This window comes from Populus nigra, chromosome 19 (assembly GCF_951802175.1).
Source record: "Populus nigra chromosome 19, ddPopNigr1.1, whole genome shotgun sequence".
NCBI lineage: Eukaryota > Viridiplantae > Streptophyta > Magnoliopsida > Malpighiales > Salicaceae > Populus > Populus nigra.
The window spans coordinates 10027359-10049616 of NC_084870.1; the positions used below are offsets into that span (position 1 = coordinate 10027359).

The 22258-nt window shown below is 34.5% G+C and overlaps 5 protein-coding genes across 5 annotated transcripts; all 5 read right to left on the reverse strand.

Annotated features, from left to right (window-relative positions):
• Nucleotides 1-594: 594 nt before the first annotated feature.
• On the reverse strand, nt 595-3174 carry LOC133679198 (protein DMR6-LIKE OXYGENASE 2-like). The gene is made up of 3 exons (XM_062101730.1): nt 2655-3174; nt 1091-1418; nt 595-1007 (listed from the first exon to the last, which is right to left on the reverse strand). The coding sequence occupies exons 1-3, from the start codon at nt 3128-3130 to the stop codon at nt 723-725; spliced, it is 1089 nt and encodes a 362-aa protein (XP_061957714.1). The 5' UTR covers nt 3131-3174; the 3' UTR covers nt 595-722.
• A 3709-nt stretch (nt 3175-6883) lies between these two features.
• On the reverse strand, nt 6884-8770 carry LOC133680184 (methyl jasmonate esterase 1-like). The gene is made up of 4 exons (XM_062102995.1): nt 8765-8770; nt 7679-8131; nt 7363-7494; nt 6884-7227 (listed from the first exon to the last, which is right to left on the reverse strand). Exons 1-4 carry the CDS (start codon nt 8768-8770, stop codon nt 6943-6945), a joined length of 876 nt encoding a protein of 291 aa, XP_061958979.1. The 3' UTR covers nt 6884-6942.
• Nucleotides 8771-9349: 579 nt separating this feature from the next.
• LOC133680561 (protein DMR6-LIKE OXYGENASE 1-like) lies at nt 9350-11157 on the reverse strand. Its single transcript, XM_062103573.1, has 3 exons — nt 10494-11157; nt 10069-10396; nt 9350-9817 (listed from the first exon to the last, which is right to left on the reverse strand). Exons 1-3 carry the CDS (start codon nt 10946-10948, stop codon nt 9557-9559), a joined length of 1044 nt encoding a protein of 347 aa, XP_061959557.1. The 5' UTR covers nt 10949-11157; the 3' UTR covers nt 9350-9556.
• A 601-nt stretch (nt 11158-11758) lies between these two features.
• On the reverse strand, nt 11759-13494 carry LOC133679797 (protein DMR6-LIKE OXYGENASE 2-like). Its single transcript, XM_062102495.1, has 3 exons — nt 12909-13494; nt 12262-12589; nt 11759-12143 (listed from the first exon to the last, which is right to left on the reverse strand). The coding sequence occupies exons 1-3, from the start codon at nt 13358-13360 to the stop codon at nt 11889-11891; spliced, it is 1035 nt and encodes a 344-aa protein (XP_061958479.1). The 5' UTR covers nt 13361-13494; the 3' UTR covers nt 11759-11888.
• A 1191-nt stretch (nt 13495-14685) lies between these two features.
• LOC133680335 (uncharacterized) lies at nt 14686-20163 on the reverse strand. The gene is made up of 9 exons (XM_062103206.1): nt 19792-20163; nt 18723-18926; nt 18247-18344; nt 17452-17542; nt 17167-17370; nt 16831-17081; nt 16305-16395; nt 15991-16207; nt 14686-15208 (listed from the first exon to the last, which is right to left on the reverse strand). Exons 1-9 carry the CDS (start codon nt 19954-19956, stop codon nt 14997-14999), a joined length of 1533 nt encoding a protein of 510 aa, XP_061959190.1. The 5' UTR covers nt 19957-20163; the 3' UTR covers nt 14686-14996.
• Nucleotides 20164-22258: the final 2095 nt, after the last annotated feature.

Below are 22258 nucleotides of genomic sequence, written 5' to 3' on the forward strand. Positions count from 1 at the left end.
GAAAGGATGGTCATCAAGGCAGTGACATAAACAGAGGCTGCTGAGTCTAATGTTGTTTTTACTGATTTTAAAGGAATAAGAATTTGAGGTGGTTCCGTTGTGAAATTATCTCCGGAAATGGAGGCTTTATGGTCAGCAACGTCGCTGGAAAATACGGGGAGGGTTGCCAAAAACCCACGTCAGCTTCCTCCATCGAAGCACCCGACATGCCATCTTCTTCTTTGAAAGGATACCATGCAGTACTGCATGTGATTGGGCCACCACGGAAGTCTATTTGGGAAAAAAGAAGAAAAGGAAGCATTTTCTCATTTTTCTTTTCTTTTCTTTTTATTAATTCCCTTGTTTATTCTTTTCAAGAAAATAAAAATAAAAATAAAAATAAAAATTAATCTTCTTTTTATTTTTCTCTTTCCGTTCCACACTTCTTCTAACCCTGTATTTCTTACAAACGAATTAACTTTTAAAAAATAAGTATATATTACGATAAAAAAAAGGTATATTTGTTATGATCACAGCCATATATATGACTCATACTCTTACTCTACAAATAACAATAATGGATAAAACGGTGAAGGTTGCAATAATCTCCTTTATTCATAGCAAATTCCATTATTTTTAATACATGGCACCGTGACTCCAAAGTTCCATTTGTGATTTTTACAAGGTACTGCCATTTATAGGCAGCAGCGTCTTATTACTTGTTGATGGACAATATTGCTCGATCAGTCCACTTTTTCGGCCAGCTCTGATTCGGGTATCTTGAAGTGATAAATCTGGATGTTCTCAACATCAAGCTTCTGGAAATTACTACGTTTTCTTGTGACGAGAAATTTTCCCCAGTTGTATGGTTTGTATTTGGCAGGGTTTTGCTGATTTATGAGCTCCTCCAAGGGCTGCACGTTGGTGTAGTGTGCTGGGCTGAGGAAATAGGGAATGGAAAATCTTTCCTTTTCAGAATTCACCATCGCCCTGTGCTCCACGCTCTCATAAATGTCATTGCTCCATACCTATAAAAACAATTAACATTTTAAACAATAGCGTTGATTCTATACGTTAATGTCAATTTCAGAGTTTTTGGAAAAGGATATACCTGAATAATGTCACCAACATTGATGATGTAGGCATTTGGGGTTGGCTTGACCCAAAGCCACTCTCCATCTGTTTTTCTCTTCACTTCTAGCCCTCCAACATCATCTTGAGCAAGGATGGTCAAGGCCATGGCGTCCTTGTGTCGGCCAACGCCGAGTGCGAGGTCAGGGACTGGGCAAGGTGGGTAGTGGTTGAGTCTAATGAAGCTGGTTTGTTCTTTAAAGAATCCATGGAACTTGTCTTTTGGCAAGCCTAGACTCAGGGCTATCAGCCCCATCAATTTGCAAGCTAGTTTTTCCATTTCTTTAGCATACTCTTCACAGACCTCTCTGTTCATTGAAATGTGTTAGACTGCATAGAGTAATTAAAGCCCGCTAAAATTAATAATTAGAGGTGTTCTGATCTGTTTAATGAGACTGTGGTGGTAAATGTTATGTTTTAAAGTGTTTTATTTATGTAAATATATAAAAATAATATTTTTTAAAATTTTAAAAATTTACATTAAAACCATTCAAAAATACTAAAAAAATAAAAATCAAAGCAAATTTTTATTCCAAAAATAACAAAAAGGTGGTTCAACTGAAATGCAAAATAAACTCTTAGTCTAAAAGTCTTGTTTGTTTGGTGGAAAGTATTTATTTTTAAAAGTGATTTTTTTGGAAAATGAATTCCAAGAAAGTGAATTATATTTCGATGTTTGGTAGTGTCATAAAAAATAAGTTGGAAAACACTTTCCAGTGTTTGGTTATGTCATGAAAAATGAGCTGAAAAATAACTTATTAATGTTTTATTTTTTTCAAGTTTATTAAAATAATGATGAATAAATCTTACAAATTAAAAGGTTGAATGTGAATAAAATTGAAAAAAAAATATAATTTCATAAATTATCTCAAATAAAATAAATAATAATCAAAATAATAAAAATCAAATCTAACAAATAAAAAAATTAAAAGATGATGAGATTAAAATAATAATAATTACACTTTCATAAATTATTTCAAATAAAATAAGTAACAATCAAAAGAATGGGGACCAAATTTGATAGATAAAAAATTTCAATTAAAAAATAATAAGAGAAGCAAATAATAATTATAAAAATAAAGACCAAAGTTAATATAAAAATCAAATTTTAAATGATGAAATTGAAAAAAAAAATCAAATAAAAATATATATAACAATCATAAGTTTGGGGACCAAATTTGATATAATCAGTAAATAATATGATATTTTAAAATTTTATATAATTAATTTTTAAAAAATTATTTTTCATGAAATAAACGAGGCATAATATTATTTATAGGTTAAATTAACCATAGGATCAGTGAATTTTGGATATATCATTGATTATTTCAAAACAGAAAATTCTATAAAAGCGCAAAAGTTATATATAGCGGAGAACTTCCAGAGGGACCAAAAAATTTGTTAGTATAGCAAAAAAAGAAAAACACAATTATTGAAAGATCACATTTTTCACTCAATTCTTTATTGTAATTTCATCGGTGGGTAAACAAAAGTAAAAAATAAATTTTCAGAAGAAGAAGAAGAGAGAAAACAATAGTATATACCTCAGGTCATTGGGGTATTCAGGCCACTGATTAAACCACTTGGTTAGTTCCTCATCATCAGGCTTATATGAAGCAGGGACAACCGTTGGATCCTGGACAATGAGATCGAACACTTCTTTCCAGTCCCTAACATTCTTGGTATGCTCAGTGTCATAATAACCCAACACTTTCTCCTCATTTCTCCTCACCTTCCCTTTCTCTTCCAGAGGCTGACCAAAAAATTCTCTTGATGCTCTCTCAATGTTGTGTCGCTTAGCAAGCGGCACCCCATGATTGATCACTTGAAAAAATCCCCAATCTTTGCATGCATTGCCTATTTCCTCAACAAGACCACCAAGTGCTTGATCGTTGTCTAAGTTGGAATTAGGAGAGCTGATTATGGAAAGATCAATCAAGGGTATTCCTTCTGCTCTAGTGATCTCAGGTTTCGGCCTGTGTTCTTGGGCTTGAATGAAGGCTGGATCAACCTCTCCCATGGTGATTTCCTTCTCCTTTGATGTTGATTAAGAAACCTAGATCAACCAAGTTCGTGTTTGCAAGAAAAAAGATAGCGGTTATGTGGCTTTTTATACCTTGTTAGCAGGTCTAATGCAAAGTGAATCTAGACAGCCTTTGGTGTAATGTTAAGAGGGGAATTAACTAGGTAATGTCAACAGTGTTGTCTCGGAATGCCGTGACGTTTGTGCTGGCATGGCAAAGGTTGCTTCAAACGCCCATATGGCGACAGTGATAGATCGGCCGCCGATACTCTGTTCTGGTCCATTATTCTTTTACAGTAAACGAAAGATTTCATATCATTTTGTCTGAATAAATTATAATAACCGTGTAGTTAAATCATCCAAATTCATGATTGTTTGTGTGAGAATGATTTAAATCGTAAAACTTCTTATATGATTAAATAGTTGCCGGAAAGATTAGGAGTTTAGATTTTATCAAGGATTGGGTTCAAGAAGAAGAAGAAGAAGATTTATCAAGGATCAATCTGTTGTCAAGAGTATAAATGTATAATGCAGAACTGAATTTAATGATTTAAACTTGCATGCTTACCCTGAATTAATTTATCAAAAATATTTATTCATTGGTTTAGAATTAAATTTATTCAATTTAAATCTGATAGTAAGGAAATAGAGCCGTCATCAACAAGTAAATCACTGAACTTTCACCCCCCATGAGGCCCACCACGATTTTCGTGAATCTTGGATCAATCAGTACATTCTAGGTTACTATCTCGCGCTATGATATATGTTAAATAAAAAAAAATCAACATAAAAAAATAAATGTTCATGTCATAAAGAATTTTTTAATATTATTATTAAATGAATTAAATTTTAAATCTTTTACGTGACTCCTTGTGCAGTCTAGTTCCAGTTAAATTATATGAGTTTTGCTCAATTATAATTCAACCAACTTGATATATTTAAAAATAACTTAAATATTTAGTAAATTATGATTTGGATTAAAAAAAATTAAAATAATATTTTTTAAAAAAAAATATTAAGATAACAATATATTAAATCGACTTGACTTTCTGGTTTAATCCGTCAAATCCATGATTCTAATCATGAATTTTATGGGTTTAATAACTTTATTTTTTAAAATTATTACTTATTTAATTATATAAAAAAATAAATTATTATAAAATTAAATACCAACTAAATATAAAAATATTTATTTGAGATCACTGTAAAGGTAAGTAAGAGAAGGCAAACTGAAACAAATATGTTGTCATGCAATTAGTAGCTAGATTAGAAAGAAGGATTTTTCCCTAGATTCTAAAACTCCTTGGTCATGCAATTCGGCCGGACGTTTACCGATAAGGACACGGTAGAAAATTAAGAGTACAAACTAAAATTGCCTCCTAATTTCAATTTCCTCTGTAAAAAGAATAAATTGCCCTAAATGGGGTCCCAGTTTCCCAGGGGATGAACTAGCACAAGAGAAGAGACAGAAAGCTCAAGGAAAAGTCTAGATCAGCGTGGTTCTGAATGAAACTGGACACAGAGGCCTAACACCTTCATAATTTCGGTTGCAGAAATTGTTGAAGATATGACTTATATTTGTTTCTTCTATATTCTTCACAAAATCAATTAAATTAGTTTGATGATTCAACTTTAATCATCTGCGTTTCAACATGTCAAGATAATTATTTGATATAGACCAAGTTTAAAATTAAAATACATTATAATTAATTAGTGATGTAAATAAAATAAAAAAATAAATAGTATTAATCAATAATTTAATGACATAAAAAAATAAAAAAATTTAAAACAAAAATTTTTCAACACTGAGAAATCACTAAATAAATAATAAGAAATAAGAAGTAGACATGAATTGTTTATCAAAACCGGACAATCATTCCAGGGTATGGTGTCTTTGGATTTTTCTGAAGCCCGAAGAAAGCTGGGCCGAGATAAGTGTTTCCCTCTAATTGTTTCGGGTCTTATATCCTATGCCTAGTTTGTCTTTGGATTTTGGGTTTTCTTGTTTTTTATTGCTTTGCTCGGATCCGGTGTTTCTCATGAGGGGAAGAGGAAGAGATTGAAACGGGCTTGGGTCATTTTTGGGTTAACTTTCAGGTTGGTCTTGGCTGGGTTTTCATTCAGATCTGTTGAGAGTTAGAACTGATTATGATATGTATTACTACCAGTGTGATCGTATTACAAAAGCTTCAAATCATTGCAACATCGAGGTTCTTCAAGTTAAGGGAGATGATATGTTTTTTTGGCTCATTGTTTTAAAAGTTACAGTGCATATGTTCTGTGCACCCAAGATTTTGAGGTGTGGAGATTTTATAAGTTAGAAATTTCTTGAATGCTACATTGATGAGCATGAATGCTGACTTTAGATGGGTATCATATCAGTAACAAAAGAGGTGTGTGGGCAAGGCCGGCTGTTGGGTAACCATGGATACCCGATCGAGTTCGGGTAGGCGAAGACTCGGGTTTGGATATGAATATTACAAAACCCGACCCATAAGATTCATAATTAGATGTCATTTCAACAGTAAAGACCTTATCTGATACCAGTATATTTATTAATTCTGGCACCCTTGAACTCAAATATATTTATACTGTGAGCAAATTCATAACTCATACTTCTGGAGATATTTTTTTGCTAATTACAAAGATTAGCATGTCTGCATGAAGGACATGCTACAAGTTAATTGAACTTGACCCCTCTTGTGTCGATCTTTGCTCTTCGGACATAAAGCTTCAATTACTAAAATAAAGATGAAAATTAAGAGCAAGGAGAAAAACGCAATTACCCAGTAGCTCTTTATTAAGTGTGTGTTTGGTATTGCGGTAGCTGTTGTGGTTTTGGTTTGAAAAAAGTTGTTTTATAAAAAGTACTTTTAATTGAGGTTGGTTTGAAAAAATAGGTGTTTGGTTAAAACTATGGTTGAAATTGAGGTTGAAAAAAAGTAGTTTAATGTGTTTGGTTAATAATGCTTTTGAAATTGATGTTATAAAATAATTTTAAAAAATATATATTAATATTGATAGTTTTTAATTTAAATATTGTAGATTTAACTTTTGTTATTACATCATGAAATAAATAATATTTTATATAAAATATTTTTTATTGTTCCATTAAAATATCTACAATTCCATCACGTATGAAATACATCCGACGAGAACTATAATTTTTTGGTTTTTTAAGCGCGCAATAACATCAGGTAAAATATAATCAAGAACGAAATTGGGATTGCAATCAAATTCTGCAAATGCTACTTTATCAAGCGATCTCTGTCTAATTTATGTAGTGTCATTAAATAATGTTAAACACTAGTTTTTCAAATAAAAAACAATTAAAAAATTAAAAATAATTTTTATTTTACTGGGTTGGACCTGGTTCAATGTATTTTAAGTTTTGAACCGGAACCGGTCCGACCGGAACTGTATGCATGTTACACTGTCCATGCTAATTAATTAGCATGAACAGTGTAACATGCATACAGTGTTCAGTGTATGCAAGTTAACAGTGTACACTGTTTATGCTAATTAATTAGCATGCAGTGCGTAAATATGTTGCCTATTGTTTACTGTTGAAACAAAAGCAGTCGGATGCTGCTTCGTGATTATTGCATTTGCAACGCAGTAAAAGGTGGGACCCATGAACAATTAACAACGTTTTTTTCTGTAACCAAACATAGGTTTGTTGTGTTTTATTTTAACTGCAGCCACAGCCGCGTAGACAAACGGAGTCTAAGAGTAGAAATGTTGAGGCAGTAACGGAAACACCTTATTTTAATTTATTATTCATATATAATCCTGGGAATATACCGGCATTAATTATATTTCTTAGAAATTCTTTGCAGGCAAGCCCAAAGTTCCTTAGGTTTAGACATCATGGACATGTGATCGGATCCTAGTATCTCTTTCACTTCATTGGGTGGATTTTTTTGGATCATCCATTGTTGAAAATCTTTCTCCGAGGTCAAATCTTTCTCTGCAATGATAAAAACTCTTTTAACCGAGCCATATTTCTCCCTCGTTAGTACAAGGTTCCTTGACAATTCTTGATCAGTAAATTGACGTGTTTCCCTTATCAGTGTTGTGGCCAATGTCCAATCCTGAAGCCATTTTGTCACCATAAATTTCATCAGAATCTCAATATTAAAAGAATAAATGTAAGAAATTGTGACATATTGGGTCTCAAAAGAAAGAAAAAAACCCACATTTTGCCTATGGATATGTGAAGTTCTTACCTCAATTGGACTGAGCTGATACAATCTTAATAGTAGGTACTTGGGCCCCAAGATAAAAGATGTTGGTGGGTTATTCGGGTCATTACCGAATGTGGAACGGGTGTCTAACATATTAGTTTGTCTTCTTACACGCTTCGGTCATAACAAAAGCACAAGAAAAGTGAAAAAGTTGAAAATTGTGAGACATGAGAAGAATGTAACTTAACAAATTGATTGCATGTTGTGATATAAAAAGTAGAACTAGATATTCATAACCAAAAAAAGTAAGTTGGGTTAATCAATCGAATAAGATTTTTTTTTTCCTTTCTGCATGTACCTCTTGACTAAGAGTGGAAATGTTAAGGGAAGGGCCTGGCATGGCGGCAGTAAGGAAAACAGCCACGGAAATCTTGCTTGGAAGTCTCTCCATGGTTTGAGAAAGTGCCAACCCCCCTAAGCTATGACCAACAAGGATAACCTTTTCATTTGGTGGTAGAGATGCCAGAAGATCTCTCAACGGCCTAATATAGTCAGATATTGATTGAAGATCGCTAATCTGCCGCGGGTCAATCCCAGAAGCAGCTAAATCTATAGCGGTAACATTGTGACCTGATGATCTTAATAGAGGCACAAGTTTGTACCAGCACCAGGCACCATGGCCTGCCCCGTGAACTAGCACAAAATGCTTGCTAGGATTATGGAGTGGCTGCGATAAGGCCGTATTGGTTGCAATATTGAGAAGGATGATGAAAATGGAAATTAACACCAATGTTTCTTTGCTTGCTCCATGCTAATTCTCTTGAAGTGGTAGGTTTCTACAAGGCTTATCCTTAGGCTTATATGAGTTTTAAAGTCAGACTCTGCTCGCAGTTTATATATATATATATATATATATATATATATATATATATATATATATATATATATATATAGATGTGTACGCGCGCTGCGCCATAAATAAAGGTACAAAATGGTTAATCTCTGTCAACAATCACCTGTAGTCAATAGCTTGAAACGTCAAGAAAAGGCTAAGCTTGTGGATTACCTAGCTTGGTAGCTGGAATTATATAGAAAGAAAGATTTTTCCGTATATTCTAGAACACCTTGGTCATGCAATTCGGTCGTAGGTTTACTGATAAGGACACGGTAGAAAATTAATAGTAAAAACTGAAATTGCCTCCTGATTACAATTTCCACCGTAAGAAAAATAGAATAATAAATTGCCTAGGGCTCTAAATTAGGTCCCAAAGGCTTAATTAACTAGCACAAGAGAAGAGACAGAAAGCTCAAGGAAAAGAGTTTATCCTACATCCAAATTTTGATCTGAGAGTATTGGAAAATAGCCTCTAAAAGTTAACCCCAAACTCCTGGCATCTCTAGATCAGCGTGGTTCTGAATGAAACTGGACACAAAGGCCTAACACCTTCATAATTTCGGCTGCAGAAATTCTTGAAGATATGACATGTATTTGTTTCGTCTATCTTCTTCTCAAAAACAATTAAATTAGTTTGATAATTCAACCTCAACCTCGAGACCTCGTCAAGTTTCATGAAATTATACCAAATTTCATTACTTTTTATAATCATCTGCGTGCTTGAAGGGTCTGTTTCTTGATTGACCGTATTACTTGGATTCCTTCCCGTGATGTTGCTCTCTATTTGGATACATAAGAATAAAATATATGGTTTAGAATAATGTTTGCTCTTCGAAATGGAACCAAACTTTAAGAAATTCTTGCGGTCTGTATTCAAAATTTGATTTTCCTTTTCTTTTCCAAGAGGAAGAATATTACAAATAATGGTGCCTAATGGAGTTCCTATTTTCTGTTATGTCATCTTTTACCACACTACCTTCCATGTATATATCACTCCGGCTTCTAACGTTATCAAATCGCCGTAAGAAGTTCAGTCAGAACTATCATAAGGAAAGTAAAAAAGTTTCTCATTGTCTAATATATATACACACGCACACTTATTAAGGATAGCATGCATATATATATGATCAGAAGTAGTTAAAAAAGCTCAATAACTGGTGAAAATTAACCGGAATTTTGCCCAAATGAGCCCATTACAGTTAAGATATCTCGAGGACAACTTTCACATACAAGTCTATGCTTTAGAAAGCATAACATGGCAACAATAAAAGGTCACACAACCTCGACATCACATACGTAGAGTATAGGCACATACATAGAAAACCCAGTCTACTAAACTAATCACTCTGGTACCTTAAAGTGATCGATTTGGATGTTTTCCACTTCACGTTTTTTATAATCACTGCGGTTTCTACTGGCAAAGAATTTTCCCCAGTTGAATTCCTTGTACTTTGCAAGGTTTTGCTCATTAATTAGCTCATCCAGTGGCTTAATATCAACATATTGGGATGGGAAAAAGAAAAATGGTATCGAGAACCTTTCCCTTTGAGAATTCACCACCACTCTATGCTCTGCACTCCAGTACAAGTCATTGCTCCAAACCTGCACATGAGGCAACAACCCAAGCCCTGATTAGGAAGAAAACTGAACATTTGTACCATCTTCTTATATGTTAATGATGACTCCTATCCTATGCATACCTAATCTCCCATCAATCATTCATGTTGGGTCCAAGAGCAAGAAAAAGGAGGGGGGACTGTGGTGGGTGAAAGACGTTCTACAGCTAGCAAGAACGAATGGAATTCTTCGGCAATAATTCAGCTTAAGCTAATTAGGCTGATCAGAAAAAGTACCTGCATACAATTGCCAATATTGATGATAAAGGCATCTGGAATTGGTTTAACAGGGATCCATTCTCCATCTGATCTGCGGCCTATTTGCAGCCCTCCAACATCATCTTGGGATAAGACCGTCAAGGCACCTCCATCCTTGTGCCTACCTACACCAAGAGCTAGGTGGGGTGCAGGACAAGGAGGGTAATGGTTGAACCTAGCAAAGCTGATTTGGTCTTTGAAGTAACCATTTAACCTATCAGCAGGCAACCCTAAGCTCAAAGAGATAAGCTCCAGCAACTTGAAAGCTAGTTTTTCCACCTGTCTTGTATATTCTTGGCACAGCTCCCTGACCAAAACAACGAATTACACAAATTAACATAATAAGATTAAGGAGTTAATTACTCATGTCCATACATAAGAAGATGAAAGAAGAAAATGAAGACCTGAATTCAGAAGGTTTGTGTGGCCATTGATTAGTCATAGCCCTTAGCTCTTTATCATCAGGATCATCAGAGGCAGGAATTAAAGTTGGATCTACCACCAAGAAGTCAAAAACCTCCTTCCAGTCCCTAATATTTTTGGTGTGCTCACTATCATGATACCCCATAGGATTCACCTCATCTCTCTTCACCTTCCGTTTTTCCTCCATCGGTTGATCAAAGAATTCTTTTGCTACCTTCTCTATCTTTTGCCTTAGTTCCAACGGTACCCCATGATTGATCACTTGAAAAAATCCCCACTTCTTGCACGCTTCTCCAATCTTTGACACAACTTCTTTTGTGTCACTAGGAGTGGAAACAGAGAGATCAATAACTGGGATTTCTTCATCAGCTTCTATTGTTTTGAATTTAGGCCTGTATTCTGTTTCTTGAATGAATTCTGGATCGATTTCTCCCATGGCCACAAGAGTTTGAGAGACTGAAAATGTAAATGGTTTTCTAATTGCTTTTTACTGGTGCTTAATGGTTTTATAATTTGGGATAGAATCTCCCATCTCACGAATAGAACCAATTGTACTAAACGAGGCTATGACTTTCGTCACGCTGCAATAATTTTTAACCAACAAAATGAAACCATTTTTAACATACATTGAACATGGACAGTTTCTGTTTCTTCTTCTTCTTCTTCTTCTTCTTTTCTTGGTTTGGGGTAGGTGAACCAAATTACCCATGACCAGCCAACAACCGAACTTGTGGGCTGTAGGGTGCCAGGTTGCATCAATGGATAGGTTACCACAACGACAAATTAGTGGGAAAGAGGAATGCTTGCTTTCCAGAACTAATCTAATGTTGGTTTTTCAGTCCACATTTATTAGCATCTAAATAGAGATTTCAATAACTACTCTAAAATTACCTCTAGGTTTTAGTAGAGGGTAACTTTCGTTTCATTTTCTTGATAAGAACAGTTTCAATTGCGAGTTCTAGGATTCTATAAAGGGAGGTATCTTGTTCTTGAAGGTAAGATTTTTTTTATCCCATGGGTTCTCCAATTTTTGCTCCCTATTAATCAACTATTGTTAGTCAATATGTTAGGTCCCCATTAACTTGACAGGACACACAAAGCAAGTATTAAGCAGATGGAAATTAACACTGAAGATGGCATTAAGCTAGGGATCGTTGAGAATCCATCTGTGTTTGCAGGTCATAATAGCAACCTAGCTAGCTAACCAGTAAAGGATCTTGTATTACCTAGCAGGAACGACCCTTGCTACATTGCAAACTGATTTATTCTTCCAAATTTTTACAGAATGTCATCTTGGTCAGCTTAAGACAAAGAAGCTAAACCAAGTTGCTACTGCACATAAACTACACTCGTAAATCTCACTCTAGCTACGAAAGTTACTTTTTCAAATGACGAATTTGGATATTTTCTACATCCCGTTTCTTGTAATCACCGCGGATTCTGCTAGCATAGAACTTCCCCCAATTATATCGTTGGTATTTGGCAGGGTTCTGCTCATTAAGTAGCTCTTCCAGTGGCTCGATGTTGACATGGTGAGCAGGTAAGAGTAGTACTGGAATTGAGAACCTTTCCTTCTCAGTGTTCACTACCACCCTGTGCTCCACACTCTCATAGGTGTCGTTACTCCAAACCTATACAAACAAATTCAATGATTCAGGAAACAATATATTTAGTACTTTGAACTATAGATGTAACTTGACAGTCAAGATTTCAGCTGCCAATTAATGCCAGTATTTTGTATTTTCATGCCTGAATAATGTCGCCGACATTAACGATAAATGCATCTGGAATTGGCTTAACTGGTATCCATTCACCGTCTGATTTTCGTCTTATTTCCAATCCTCCAACATCATCCTGAGCAAGGACAGTTAAGGCACTGAAATCTTTGTGTCGACCAACCCCAAGAGCTAGGTTGGGGTTAGGGCAAGGAGGATAGTGATTTATCCTACAGAGGCTGGTTTGGTCAATGAAGTAGCCATTTAGCCTGTTAGCAGGCAAGCCTAAGCTCAAAGAAACAAGTTTCAACAGCCTATAACCAAGCTTCTCCACTTCTCGAGAATACTCCTGACATGCTTTCCTGGTAAGACTATAATCTATTAGGTCACCCAATCTAGTGGAAGAGCAACATTAAGACCAGAACTACTAGTAGATGTAAGACCTGAACTAATTGGAAAATGATTTACAAACAAACCAATCATACAAAATAAAAAAAAATATATCTGATCAAACATACTGACCAATTCTTCTATGAGTATATATTAAACGAACAGCTCGATAATTTAGGACTAGTAAATCTATATATCAATTATTATAGTTATAGACACATCCCTAATTAACTAATAAAAGTATCCTGAGAGTGTTGGCCTTACTATTTCGTAGGAAAATAAGCAAGTTACCTAAATTCAGTAGGGTACTGAGGCCAACGATTACTTATGGTCCTCAATTCCTGATCATCTAGGTTATCCATGGCTGGGACAAGTCTAGGATCTTCCAGTGAGAAATCAAACACTTCCTTCCAGTCCCTAACATTCTTAGTGTGCTCACTATCATGATACCCCATAGAATTCCCTTCGTCTCGCTTCACCTTCTTTTTTTCCTCGATTGGTTGATCAAAGAACTCTTTCGCCATCTTCACCATTCTTTTAGATAACTCTAGAGGTACACCATGGTTAATTACTTGAAAGAATCCCCACTTCCTGCATGCATTTCCTATCTCTGAGACAATTTCTTTGGTGTCTCCGTGGCTTGAAGTGAAGAAATCGATTACCGGGACTTCCTCAGCTTCTATGACTTTGACAGTAGGCCTGTTTTCAAGATCTTGAATGAAGGACAAATCTAAATCTCCCATGGTACAAGATAAATCTTAGTATGAACTATGAAGCAAATGGTCCTGTGTTTCTTGCAACAGAAACTAGGAGAACGTGTGTTAAAGGGGGCTTTCAGGTGCACTGAATCTAGACATTTTATTAGACTACCCCCAAATGATCGAAGAAAAATGTTGCGAAGAGTTGTTTAGCGATGGTAGTACGGTAAAATTTGTTTTTTTCAAGTATTTTTTATTTAAAAATATATTAAAATAATTTTTTTTAATTTTTTAATATATTAAAATAATTTAAAAATATAAAAATTAATAATTTAAAGCTAAAAAAACCGGTCATTTAGGCTTTATGATTTTGATTCTAGGCATGTCTAAGCTTTTTTCTTTTTTTAAATGACTCTTTATTTTTATATATATTTTTAATAAAATTCATATTAAATAAATTTATTAGAAAGTATTTAAATAATTATCAAATTATGTCATGGTTTTCAAATAATAATAGTGTTCTATGTAGTAATATAAACAAAAAAATTTTAATATTTATATATGAAGCTAATATGCTTGATTTTTTCTTAATATAGTTCCTCATTAACATTCAATGCAAATAAAACATCTATCTTCTATTGTAGATTTTTTATATGATTTTTCTCAAATTTATTACTCTTATATTATTTTGATATATTTACCTAAAAATTATCCATTTAGAGTTTTATTTATTTATTAAAACTTGCTTTTAAGATTGAGAAGTTTTAATTTTAAAAACAATACTTAAAAAGATATGTTTTTGTAAAGTAAAAGAAAAAACCACATGAATAAAAATATAGAGTTTTGATTAAAGTGATATATTTTTTCATTCTTATTTCAAATCTATAGAATTTTTTTTAATAAAAAAATGTGCATGAAGAGAATTTTATCTTAAGAAAAATATATTTTCTCCAAAATTTTAATAATTATCTTTCTTATAATTATCCATTTTTATTACCGTGAATTAAAAAAAATAATTACCCACATCTAAGGATCAAATACTTAGACGAGCATCTACCTTTTACCTTTTATAATGAAAATCAATTTCTAACTTCAATTTTTAATTATAATTAATAATTTTTTTCTATAATTTATCCGTTCATATATTTCTCAATTCATTTCACAGCACATACATACCATCATTCCAGTTCTTAAGTAAAAACTTTCATGAGAGTTAAAAATTGAAATGGCACAAGCAGCATGGGAATAGTTACTCTCAAGCCAAGAGGTAAACCCTTCACTTCCATAGACCCGAGAGATTGTATGCATCGGGGGGCTCATTCAGGCAAAAACAGATCATGAAAAAGCAGCGCAAACTGCCAAGTCCCACATTGTCTATAAATCTTATTAAGACTCCTAACTGCTGATTCATTATAAACCAATCAAATTCATGTCAAACATAACAATTTCTCTTGTTGTTCTTATATTGTCTGACATGGGATATAAACTGTTCAGCTTTTGAGGCTAGCATTCAAATTCAACCCTTAAATGATCTAAAAGAATGTTCAAGCTAAACGTGGATCCGTTGATTTAGGATCAGACAGCCAGACCCATTTTAAGATGAATTTATCTATTTACAAACATAACTAGCGAGAAGTTGGAGGAGGATGTAGGAAAAAAGAAACTGGTAGAAATCGAGTGATCAAGCAGCAGGCATAGATGTGGAAATGACTACATATGACAAGTACTGGAGCCCATCCTGGATTTTGCTCACTGCAGTGGTCCGGTCAGTGCGGAGAAGTTCAGAGAAGACATTGACTTTGTCCTGAATTGATGATTGTTGGAAGTTTTCATGGGAATCTGCAGTAGCACCGTTTATGGCTGCTGCGTAAGCTTCTGCTACATCAGAGAGGCCTGGATCAAAATAATAAGCTCAAACTATCAGATAAAATCACCTATCCATATCTTTTTTACCTGTAGACAATGCGCCATGCCACAATGGAAAAAAAATATATGAATAAAGAAATAGATAGACAATAAATGGAGATATCCTGAAACCCATCATGTGCATGCCACTTGACGGCCATCATTCTAATGAGTCTTGTGATGGTTCGAATAGAACTTCCAAGACCAAATATTTTCATTCCAAAGAAAAGACAACAATTAAATAAACCAAGACACCCAGACAACCATTTTCTAAATTACCAACATGATTACATTCTACATGTGCATGCTTCTCTTTTCTAGAAGTCAACTCCATGATATTCTCCGCACAAAAATGCCAGGCTTTCCCTCATATAGCATACCTAAATGATCTTAGTAGGAAGGCCTTTCGTTAACAGAACCCGACTGTTATCCAACATGGACAGTTCTTACAAACAATGCATCTGCTCAGTGCTAGATAAGTTTATACATGCCTATTACAAGCGGTGATTTCTTCCAATTGGATGGATTTGAAAAAACTAAAGATTTAAATAACAAGAAAGCAGAAAATTGGAGCATTCATTCTAAATGGCAGAACTTTAGAACTTGTTACATGGGTCAATGATTTCAGGACCAAACCTGAACTGCTAAAAGATTTGGAGGGCCATATCATGTAAAGACCATATCAAGTAGAGATTCAATAAGATGCCTAAACTGCTTCAAATAGAGAAAATAGCAATAAGATTAGAGCTGGGGGAATCTTGTAAATCTACCTGTGATAAAGCTGTTGGAAACTGCTTCCACATATCCTGCCATTGACCTTGCCTTGGTGCGCATCACCTTAGCTTTTTCAACAGAATCTTCAGGCCAGTCAATGTCCACAATATCCCCATCAGCATCTTCTTGCTGAACTTTGTTAGCATTGGATATGACAGATTTACCAAGCATCAGAAGTTGAGACACTGCCGAACAGCACATTTCAGAGAGTCTCTGCATAGGCATGCATAGTTTATCATATTTTGCCTTCTTCAAACAGTAAACGAAATGTGAACATAGAAAAACAAATAAATAAAAGATATCTCCATACATGGACCCCCTCTGAGTGAAGAGTTTCAAGTCTTCCAGCTGTCCTTTGAATTATGTCATTCACAGCTTGTCCTGCTAAAGCATTTGTGAACCTGTAAATGACAGGAAAAGTTTCAAGGACATGTGTACAACAAAAACTAAAAGAAGTTCAACTACAGCAGACAGCCATATTTCTATTGCTGTGGTTGACAAATGACAAATGACAACTGTCACCACTCATGATTGGATCTTGTGACATCTGCCTTGCAACCAGTGATTACAATGAAATAACAAAGCTAACATGCAGCGTCAAGTTTAAACACCGATGAGCAAAAAACCAAGGTTGTGTGTTGTAGAACATATACAAATCAAAAGACTAAGATAATGAGGAATGGACCAACACTAAATACAGGAAAACAATAGTGCCACTACTGAAAATCCTGGAAACCCAAAACAGCTTCATAAATAAGACTTGTGAAGAGAATACAGAGTACATGTTAAATTTCCAAACTGAATACAAAAATCTTGTATGCGTCAAGCAAAATTACCCTGCAGCCATGTCAGCAGCCTTGCTGACGCTTGAATCATGTAAATTTTTCATCTCGTCGCTGCTTCCCTCAGTTGCAGACTCTATTTTCTTTCCTTTTTCAAACTCTGCAGCATCCATTTCAGTGCTTAAACTAAAAATTTGCTGAACCAGTTTAAGCTTTCCATCATATGCAGACTTCTCTTCTGATGACAATTTAGCCTTTCTGCGGTTGAATAGCAGTGCATAATGGTTGGACAATGCCTCCAACTCCTGATAGAATTACAATCCAACACTTTCAATATTCACTATCAATTCAAACAAATGCAAGTTTCAAGTAAAAGGCTAAAGAAATGACCTCCAACTGTTCTGGACCTCCATATATATAGAAACACCGATCAAATGTCATCTCCTCAAGTAAATGATCCTCATCAGCTCCTTTTTCAGAGTTCTTAGTGTTTTTCTCAACTTCAATACCAGTCTCTGTGATCAGTAGATCCATGGTTTCCTTGCCTACATATTCAAGTACTTGCATTCCTTTTGCTGTAAAAGCTTTTCCAGTCTGCAACGTGATGGCTAGAGTAACCGACAATGAAATTTGGAAAAAATAAAAACAAAAGAGCTAAACAACGGGATTCACGACCTCAAGTAAGGATGGTGCAACTGAACCGGCTGATCCTGGTAAGCTACCTTGCTGAATTGAATCCGCAAGGTTCACAGCAGAATTCTCAAGCCTGAAGAAAGACATGGGAAAAAAAGCACAAAAAGAGAGTGAAAATAAGACACCTGGGTTGAAATATGGGATCTCACAGCAGCTTACCACCCGAGTTACACTTTCCTATTCTCTGTTTTTTTTTATATATAAAAAAATTCAGATAAGGAGAGGGGGTTAGGAGTTCTAAGAGCATACATAAAACAAAAATGTTGCTACCTTTCTTCCAAAATGCGGTGCTCTCACAATTGTACCATTATTTTCCTTTAAATTTCATAGGCCGGTGCAAACTTAGACACCTTTCATGACCTTATCTCATGAAATGTTGTTACCTTTCATGGCATTTTCCTATGGATCTTATCCTGACCTCATATACTCCTCTTTCCAATGGATGGTTAAGACTAGATATGTAAATGAATCCTTATATGGTTTAGGTTTTTCTTCCAATCAAACCAAAATTTATAATTAATATCATGCACAAAGATGGAGGCAAGGCTTACAGCCGCAGAGACAAAAGCTGAAAAAGGAAACAACCACCAAAAAGAATCCCCATAGCAGCTCTATTTGTTATTCTCAACTAGTTTCTACATTGAGTTTGGAAAGGAAAGAGACAAGAAAAGTCTGTTAAGCTTTCAGGATTAACCATTAATAAATTTCCCTCAATTACAAAGGAGATTTTCAATTGCATAAATAACAAAGTTTAGCTGTGATGATCAAGAAACTTACTTTTGAACCAGATTAGAACCCCCTTTCCATGCACTTCCTAATGCCTGCCAAGCTCCTGAAGCCAAATTCTCCACAGAGTGATCAAGAACCTTCAAGCCCTAAAAATGTTGGGAAAAAATGATACTGCTTGCAGAATTAAACAAGGCAGCTAATATCACAAAAAGATGAATAAGAAATGCACTTCAAGTACCCATGTGCAAAAAAAAGACAATTCTGTAAAACAAATATTAGCACCAGCCAAGTGAAGAAATTCACAAGAATAGAGCTGTAACATGATGAGGCAGAACTTCAAAACGTGTGAAGAAAACGAGAGTGAGGCGATACTTATTAAAATTTGAAACAGATGTCAAGTAAAGGGACTAGAAGCCAAAGCAAGTTATAGAACTTGAAGATGCAAGAAAAAAATAGTTATAACTGTGTCCAGTGGAACTGCAATGACACGTCAAATTTGAAACAGCAATGTGCAAGTAACTTGCCTGGCCAAGGATGGAATCCTCACTTGCTTTTTCCAATTTCTCCAAAGCAGATTTCCGAAGCTTGTCATCTTCAGTTTCCTCACCTTTGGTTTCCTTATCACTTGCAGATTCTTCTTCCTCTGGCTCCCCTTTTGAAGATTCTGAGTCCTCAGCGATATTCAAATCTGTGATGCTCTTTGCTGCCTTTTCTGCAACCACAGCAGCCTGCACACGCAGAGTAACTATTAAAAGAAATCCAAGCCAAATCCACCAACAACAATGCAAATGCAAAATAAATAGGACAACATATTGTGGGGAAAAAACAATTCCAAATCCCACCTTTTGCATAATCCCAGTAATTCATAAACAAACACTCAATTGTTCATCAAAAAATTAATCCTTTTGAGCAATCATATCACAACAGATGGGAAACCAAGTAGAAACCTTGGTGGCTGCATCCAAGTCAGGTTTTATTGAACACGGCACTTAAACATGAAAAACAAAACTTACCTTTCTTTTTCATATTCTTTGAATAGAAAGAAACCCAAAATAGTTTAAAGTTTTTTTGGTATGAATCGGGGCTTAAAGCCCTAAGAAATTAAATTAAAAGGTCAAATGAAGAAACGGGATCAAACGTTGCCGATGAAAACTTCCATTTGCAAACCCGCAAGCAAAACGATTTTAACATTTAGCTTTGCCATAAAGTGGATATTTCCATAGAACTTAAAAAGGTGATGAAAAAAAAGGTGTAATATCACAAAGTAGATATTTCCATAGAGTTAAAAAAAATCACCATCAGTCCAAGATCACATTCACTTGCACAAACAAACTAAAAAACAAAAGTGATCACTAAAATAACTACATTTTCACCGAAAACAGAAAACCCAAATCGAAAAATAAAAAAACAATCAAAATAAAAATAAATCATAAAAAGTACTACTCTAAACTATAAAACCATTTTTCCCCATAACAAACCAGATCTAGCACCAAAGAAAACAAATAAATCCAAACCCAGATTTCATTAACCCAAAAAGAAAGCAAATACTTAAGGGAGCGAATGACTGAGTGATAAAAAAAAAAAAAGACTTACATTGCGAGAGATCTCTTCAGCTTTCTTTTGAAGATCTGATAAAACAGAGAAAGCAGAGAAACCCCACCCTCCCCATCCACTGCTTGTTTGTGATCCCTCATGTTTTTCTTCTTCTTGGGGTTCTTCTTTATCTTCTTTAATTTGAGGGTTTATGCCATCTTCCATTTCAGTAATCTGTATCAATGAACCGGTATTGAAATTCGAAGCTTTTCCTTCTTGTTTTTGAGTTTCAAGTCTTTCTGGTTTTTAAGGTGAGGATCGGTCTGATTCGACGTGGGAATTAAGGAATTGGGCTAAAACGGCATCGTTTTGTTGAAGTTACATGGGTATCTGGCGACACAGGTTAAGTATTATAACGACCTGGTTGTTTTTGTTTTTGGATTACAAAAGCGATTTTGAAGGAACTTAAATTTTTTTATCTTTTTAAATTAAATTTGACTCGTAAAAGAAGCTTTTCCTCTTCTTCTTTTTCCTCGACTTATTTTTCTCTCTCAAAATATTTGATTTTGGCCCCTTGAAAATTTTGATTTTGCTTTTCTAGCCCGTGAGTTAAAAAGAAAACAAGTGAAGAGTCCATGCAAGGTCTCGGGCAGAAATGTGCAAAGTGGTAAGAATAATTAGCATTATATTTATTTATTTTTAATCTTCCAAGCTCATGTATCATCGAGTCCTGGGTAGATCGAAATAATTAGTTTAAATTAGTTAATATATTCGCATGATGACGCGGGGTGGGTGTTTTTTCATTTGATTATGTGATAATTAAAACATATATATTCTTGGAGAATTTGAGGCACTAAAATGCATGTTAACTAAAGCTACATGGACTGACTCTAAAAAATATGAAGAAAACAAGGGACCAAAATTAAATTTCATTGAAAACTATGGGGATCGAATATGAAAATATAAAAAATATAGGGACCAAAAGGAAATTGTATTGCAGCTACGGGTATCAAATATGGAGAGCATGAATATTAAGAGACCAAAATGCACTTTCACTATCAAATTGAGGGATTAGAAGGAAATTTTACTAAAAATACGGGGACAGAATCTAAAACACTCAAGTATTGAGAGGCCAAAATGGACTATCACTATTTAATTGAACAGCAAAAGTTCGTTCTCTTTTAGTTTTCACCAGAACTACAGGGGCCAAATCTAGAAAACATGAATATAGAGGGACCAAAATAGACTACAATGAAGTCCATTCTCTTTTAGTTTTCATTGAAATGAAATTACATCTATGGAGGCCAAAACTAAAGAACACGAATATTGAGGGACCAAAATGGACTTTCACTGTTAACTGAACAGTGAATGTCCACTCTCCTTTTAGCTTTCACTGAAATGAAAATTCACTGAAACTATAGCGATCAAATCTGGAAACACATGAATACTGAGGGATCAAAATGGACTATAGAGAAACTCATTCTCTTTTAGTTTTCACTGAAATTACAGGAACCAAATCTGAAAAATATGAATATTGAAAAATCAAAATGGACTTTCACTGTTAATTGAACAGTGAAAGTCCATTCTTTTTTAGCATGTCAGTATTTTGCTGTGTTGATTGCGAGTCGCGTTTCTTTTGTTCTGTTCATGCCCATAGTTGAAATCAAATTCCTTGTCTCCTCATAAATTTATCAACTTTCAGTAGTAAAACGCAGTGCCTTCTTTAATGGACGGTGCCTCTAGATTTCTTGTGAAAACATGGTTGTAAGACCCAACCTTACTTGGATATTGACTGTGAGTTGCGTTTCTTTTATTCTTCATAATGATCAAAATCAGAACAAAGAACAATTAAGTCATAACACCACTTCCCAGTTCAGCTTGGAGTGAAGTTATCTTTTGTTTCTTAAACTATTCATTATCTTCATAGCATAACTAGCTAGTCAAAAACTTTAATTCATAGAGATCATCTCCAAATCAAAGAACCTTGGGAACAAAAGCAGCACAGCCAATTAGACGTACGAGCTCTCAAGCAACATGACCATGAAGTATTCTGATTTCAAGTTTATTAGTCAATTCCTACCTATTTCATCATGAATAAGATCAAGATCAGATACCTGCAGTTGCTGCCTTCTCACTATACCGAGTTAGAGTGAAGAAAAGAAGAAGAAGAAAAGGATTCACATTTTGTTGCAATTTTAGCATGAAACTAGTTGGCTAATTGTAATAATTAAAGCTTTTTATTTTTAAAAAAATACAAACAAATTCTATGTAAATATATTTCTTCTTAATCAAGTTCAACACAACGTTAAACGATAAGAGCAAGAGAGGTCTGTGAATAAAAAAACACAGCTGTTTCAAGGGGAAAAAATACACTTCTACGCATATATATGAACACACACAAAAAAAGAGCCGAATTACAAATTAAATTACTTAGACAATAAAATATCTCTGTTGTTTGCAGAAACCAATGAAACTATTTCAACACAATGTTCAATATCATAAAAATGAAATTCACGCAAACAATTAA